Source organism: Rhinatrema bivittatum, chromosome 4 (genome assembly GCF_901001135.1).
Source record: "Rhinatrema bivittatum chromosome 4, aRhiBiv1.1, whole genome shotgun sequence".
NCBI lineage: Eukaryota > Metazoa > Chordata > Amphibia > Gymnophiona > Rhinatrematidae > Rhinatrema > Rhinatrema bivittatum.
In genome coordinates this window covers 196,644,420-196,650,419 of record NC_042618.1, presented here as the reverse complement: position 1 = coordinate 196,650,419, position 6,000 = coordinate 196,644,420, and the positions used below count along the sequence as shown (strand labels likewise).

General features: G+C 37.9%; 1 protein-coding gene across 1 annotated transcript in view; it reads left to right on the top strand.

The window, feature by feature from the left end:
- Positions 1-277: 277 nt before the first annotated feature.
- Positions 278-6,000, top strand: part of BAP1 (BRCA1 associated protein 1) — an 83,641-nt gene continuing 77,918 nt past the window's right edge. Inside the window, exon 1 of the mRNA XM_029599499.1 lies at positions 278-530. Coding sequence (XP_029455359.1) covers positions 494-530 — 37 coding nt within the window. The 5' untranslated portion in view covers positions 278-493. The remainder of the gene's footprint in view (positions 531-6,000) is intronic.

The following is a 6,000-nucleotide window of genomic DNA, read 5'->3' as shown; positions in this document are numbered from 1 at the left end:
ATCTCATGATCCCTGGTTCTAAACCTGTGCGACCACTTGCAGCAGAGCTATGAACTGAAGACCGCCTCTCTGCTGAGTATTGTTGATGCCAGGTTCTGAATCCTTACTGCTCTGTTCCCTCACCCATACTCCTGTAGTTTTATTGTCCTTGGGGGAGAGGAGGTTCACATGCAAGCGCAGCCACACCCTGAATGAACTCCCGCCACCCGTATTTCTCCCTCAGATACAAGTTAATGAGACTAAGCGCTCTCCACTGACGCAGTAATGGGACGTACTTGATGACGCATGCTGTCTGGGCCACGTGCCACTTTCGTCAGTACAGCGGGCGGGTCGCGCTCCAATGACGGCACTGTTGTTGCCACGGGCGCGTCGCGTGCCGATGACGGTGACGATGCTGCTGTACCCCTGTCGGTAGCGGTGGTCCTGGGTTCCTGAGTGACTCGCACGAGTCCCTGACTCTCCCGGAGATGGCGCTGAGATTTCGAATAAGAAGATGAATAAAGGCTGGCTGGAGCTGGAGAGTGACCCTGGTGAGAGAAAGGTGGAGAGGGGAGGGGCTGGACAAAAAAAAGAAGCGCCGGTGGATATCGAATGGTGGAAAAGGCTGTAGTGGAAATGGAAAGATCTGGGGGGAGTTGGAGATTAAGAGGTGAAGAGGAAGTGGCAACGTAAAACCTGAAGAGGCTATAGAGGGGCCACGTGTAAAGGTTGTAGAGCCCCCACCCGCGCCCGAAGGCTGTGATCTCTTCTGAGCAGAGTCAAAGTTTGGCATAAAAGGTCTTAGGCATTGCTTTTACTATTTCTGGGGGAATTTTGTATTTAAAAAAAGCATTAACTCTGTGTAAAAAAGTAAACATTCTGTGCAAAATATTTATATGCTGTTCAAATTGTAAAATATAATTATTGTGTTTGAGTAATTGAACTGTAATAGTGAAAGCATTGAAAGTTTTTAGTTAACGTTCCCTCCATCAGTACTGTAATACGCCATAACTAGGGCCTCTAATTTTTGGAAATTTTAATTTTACAATTTGCAGAAACCAAGAGGAGTGCTGAATTACAGGCAGTGCTTGAAGTCTTCAAGTTGTGAATACTTGTGGCACCATAACATTGTCCGTTGTGGTTGCCATAAAAGTCAGTAACTGAAAGAAGTCAGTGCTGAGAATTCCTCTCAGGGTAAATTAAAATTCACAAAAACCAGAAGCCATAACCATAATACGGTGATAGACTACTCATCTCCATCCTATTTTCTCTGCCTTCAGTTCATTTACCCTCATGCACACCCACACTGCATCCCCAGCCCACTGCCAGCAACACAGCAAGGTGTGAAGTGATAGGCGGGATGGCGCAGGAGGGAAGTACAAATTCTATGGAACAGTTGTAAAATTCTGCAGGGAAGGTGAATTTTGCACAAGTTCTGCATTGCACAGAAGTCCCCCAGGGGTTTCACGGCACCTGTTGTTCATACATTTGTGTATTAGTGGAGACAGAACACAACTCTCCAGCAAATAAAGTATAATAAGCCTAGGACAGGAAGTTCATAATCATGTAAGGATTAATATTATAACACTGTTATTAGACGGATCCTTGTGTCAAGAGGAGTTTGAGTGTATCCTGAGGCAGCATGCAAGTGGTGAAGGAAAAGAATCTTAACTTTCCTGTCTCATCCTCTCATTTTATGAGTTTCCATCACAGTGCTAGTCTTTCAAAGATAAGTGATTGGTAATCTCCATGATGTCCCCATCTCATTAGATATTGTGCAGGTTTTTAATCGTATTTTCTTTGAATCTTTTCTTAGAAGTTGCTAGCCTAAGACGTGAATAGATTTGTGTTCTGAGGAATTATTGTATGATGGGAGTGTAGGTCTGTTATGATGATGCCTGACCAGCTCAGAACAGGTTACCTTAATTCTCACAGGACTCCAGAGGAGCTTGTCCCTGACAAAGTTAGTACTTTTGCTTGCAGCATGTACCTCAGCAGAGTAAAAGATAAATGGTTCTCAGGCATGAGGGAGTAAACAACAGATGTGGTTTCAGTGAGAAAGCATTCTATGGTGCTCTGTGTACTGTGGTTTGGGTGGAGGGGAGGGAGAAGGCTCTTCTCCTTCCAACCCCAATCACTCAGGCTTCATGAATAAGATGATAAAGAACCAAACTGTCAATTAAGGAGAAGTTCTGTTCTGTAACACTGAGCTTACAGAAGTGGTTGAGACACTCTTCTAATGAGTGTAAGGAATGTATTACATTATTATTATTGCCGTCAGGTTGAACAAAGGAATAGATGCCAATGGTCTTGAAAGAAACTTTATTGAAGTGGAGACACAAGGTAGCCCGACTCAGGCCGAGTTTCGCCATATCAGGACGGCTGCCTCAGGGGCTAAAACATGAATAAAAAATCATATAAATACATATTTATGTAATAAAAATATAATAAAACAATGATTAAAAACAAAGTATGTGTATTATACATGTATACAGCAATGGTGACACATAGATCTTTTTGTACAGGAACTAAAAATTGTAAATTTATTTATTAAATAAACTCACGGTTAGCACAAATGTATAGTAAATTTATGATAGAAGATGGTTTTACCTTGTATGTATTCTCTTCAGTACACAAATTAAACAATTTCTGTATGGAGGATCATATATACCATTATATGATCAGTAAAGGTAAAATATCTGTAAATTTGCAAAAGAGGATGGCAATATTATGTAGGACTTTATTCAAATATTAACAAGTAAACAAATAAAATAATATGTGTACAGAGGTAAATATGCATTAAAAATTAAAAATTAATTGGTGATACAAATAATGTCTTATATGTACCTAGAGTATCAATTGATGGTTTATAGATATATTCTTAAAAGTCTGTAAGGAAATATTCAATAAAAATCAATTAAATAAGTGGAGGATGTATCAAAAGTAAATTATTAAATAACAAGTGCAATGATTGTCTAAAAAATGATGTATTTGATGAAGATAATTAATTGTCTAAAAAGGAAATATGACTTCTATATTGATTGAAGATAATTAACAAAGTGCTGTAAATACATTATTGAAGCCCTCGTGATGAATAAATTAATTAGAGTACCTTTGTGATGTAATAATATATTGAAAAATGATAGTCCGAACCGCGTATGCGAAAATCTATATGCAAATGAAGGGTAATCTAAAAGGACTACTGGTGTAGTATTACATGTCTAATATAAATGTCTTAATAGCTATCGCCAATGTGAAAACGTGTATTTCATCAAATACATCATTTTTTAATCATTGCACTTGTTATTTAATAATTTACTTTTGATACATCCTCCACTTATTTAATTGATTTTTATTGAATATTTCATTACAGACTTTTAAGAATATATCTATAAACCATCAATTGATACTCTAGGTACATATAAGACATTATTTGTATCACCAATTAATTTTTAATGCATATTTACCTCTGTACACATATTATTTTATTTGTTTACTTGTTAATATTTGAATAAAGTTCTACATAATATTGCCATCCTCTTTTGCAAATTTACAGATATTTTACCTTTACTGATCATATAATGGTATATATGATCCTCCATACAGAAATTGTTTAATTTGTGTACTGAAGAGAATACATACAAGGTAAAACCATCTTCTATCATAAATTTACTATACATTTGTGCTAACCGTGAGTTTATTTAATAAATAAATTTACAATTTTTAGTTCCTGTACAAAAAGATCTATGTGTCACCATTGCTGTATACATGTATAATACACATACTTTGTTTTTAATCATTGTTTTATTATATTTTTATTACATAAATATGTATTTATATGATTTTTTATTCATGTTTTAGCCCCTGAGGCAGCCGTCCTGATACGGCGAAACTCGGCCTGAGTCAGGCTACCTTGTGTCTCCACTTCAATAAAGTTTCTTTCAAGACCATTGGCATCTATTCCTTTGTTCAACCTTACATTATTATTATTGCTACATTTATGCCTTACTACTTCTTTTAATTTTTTTTTAAGCATCACTAAATACATAGATTTTACATGAAAACAACATTCAAAGTTCAGTCTTCTGAATATGACAGCATATAATATTTACATGCACTGCTGTAGTGCCAAACCAGTAAACTGCCAAAAAAAAAAAGACACTTGGAACTCATTTGGTACTAGGCCTGTTGTAACATGTTTGGTATGGGCTTGCCATGAGTAAACTGAATTACAATATAGTAAACCTCCCATACCAAAAAGGCACTAACTGCCAGCACTCAAAACAGTAACAACCATATCTATGAAAAGGCAACACTGCTGTTACACCAGGCTTAAAACACCAATACACCTCCAGGCTGCTATAGAACCCTACACAGAAACTACAAGCTAACAGAATATCTCACCTTAGTCACAGAACATAGATCCTCATTAAATACAGAATAGACCATAAAATATAAATATAAACATGCAGACAAAAATTAAAATGGAAACCACAAGAAGTCAGGCTCCATATGTAGTGCAGCAGTGGAAAAACAGAAACATTACTAGTCCTCATAAAACATGAAACATTATTGATTTACATCAAGGGATGTAAATTACATAGAAATGATGGCAGAAAAGAACCAAACGGTTCATCCCGTCTGCCTGGCAAGCTTATTGGTAGCATCTGCCGCACCATACAAGTCACCCCCATACTTAGTTTCCCAAACCATCAAAGTCAGCACCCTTGTTGGTTGCTATCTGAGTCCAATTCCTCATTATGCCTTGCCGTTGAAGCAGAGAGCAATATTGGAATTGCATCATCTCCATGCTTATTTGTTTTTCCAGACCGTTCAATTCAATGTCCTTGTTGGTTGCTGTCTGAATCTAATTCCCCTTTTCCCCTTGCCATTAAAGCAGAGAGCAATAATGGAATTGCATCAACAGTATGAAGGCTTATTGGTTAAGGGTAGTAACTGCCACACCAGCAAGTTATCACCATGCACTCTTTCTCATTTCCATCATCTAGTCTTTAGTGATCCACATTGTTAATTAATAATAGTAAATCCATACTAATAAAAAGAATGAATATTTCAAAACAGCTGACGAATAGAATAACATCCAATAATTAAAAACACATGTAAACATTTTTTTAAATTTTCCAAACACTAATAAAATATTTCAAAACAGCAGACACATCAAATAATAATTTAAAACAAGTAATGATAAAAATATCTCCCGCTCTCCATACCTGGGAATTTTTGATTCTCCATCAACAAGCAATGCCGAATTAGCCATAAACAGACATCTCTCTAGCTCAATAAACTTTTACTGCTGAGCATGTGTGGGAGTTCCCAAGTGTCTGCTACCTTGTGAGCCCCTCACTTTTTTTTGTCCAAGCTTTTGCACAGACATGTACCTTCTCTCTGGTATCTTTTTCTTCAAATCTACACTTGATAGTCATTTTGCTCGTTTTTTTGCTGTTTCAACAGTTGTCAACAGTACTTTTCAGTACTAAACGAAAAAAGATATCAGGATGTCCGGCTCCAAGAAGGCCACACCCTGTAGTTTCAAGGACTGTGTTTGTGGCCACGATGTCCATCAGCAATAGCATAATAATTGCTACAAATGCCTGGGACCTGATCATGACGCTGACTGTGGTCAGATGTCACCTAGCTCCCAGCAGAACTGGGTTTGGAAATGGAGGCGCTGCATAGGTCTGTAAAGAGATGGTTCCATTCTTCTTGGAAAGGGACTTCCTCAGACTCTCTATATGCTGAGTCAAACAAAAGCTCCTTTAACAGGGCTCACCTACCTATGGTGCCGGGCTTCAGATCCGTCATAGCACCAGGATCAAGCAAGATGCAGGGGCCAGCACACTCCACTGTGCACCCCAGAGCTTAATTTCTGTTTCAAAGTTTGTCTGCACCAAAGAAGAAGCACTATTCAACTCGGTCAGTGCCAGCGGTGAAGGGTACCATCAATGTTGCTATTGCAGAAGCAGTTCCCAGCACTGTTGTTGCAGAACCCTATGTGCCATT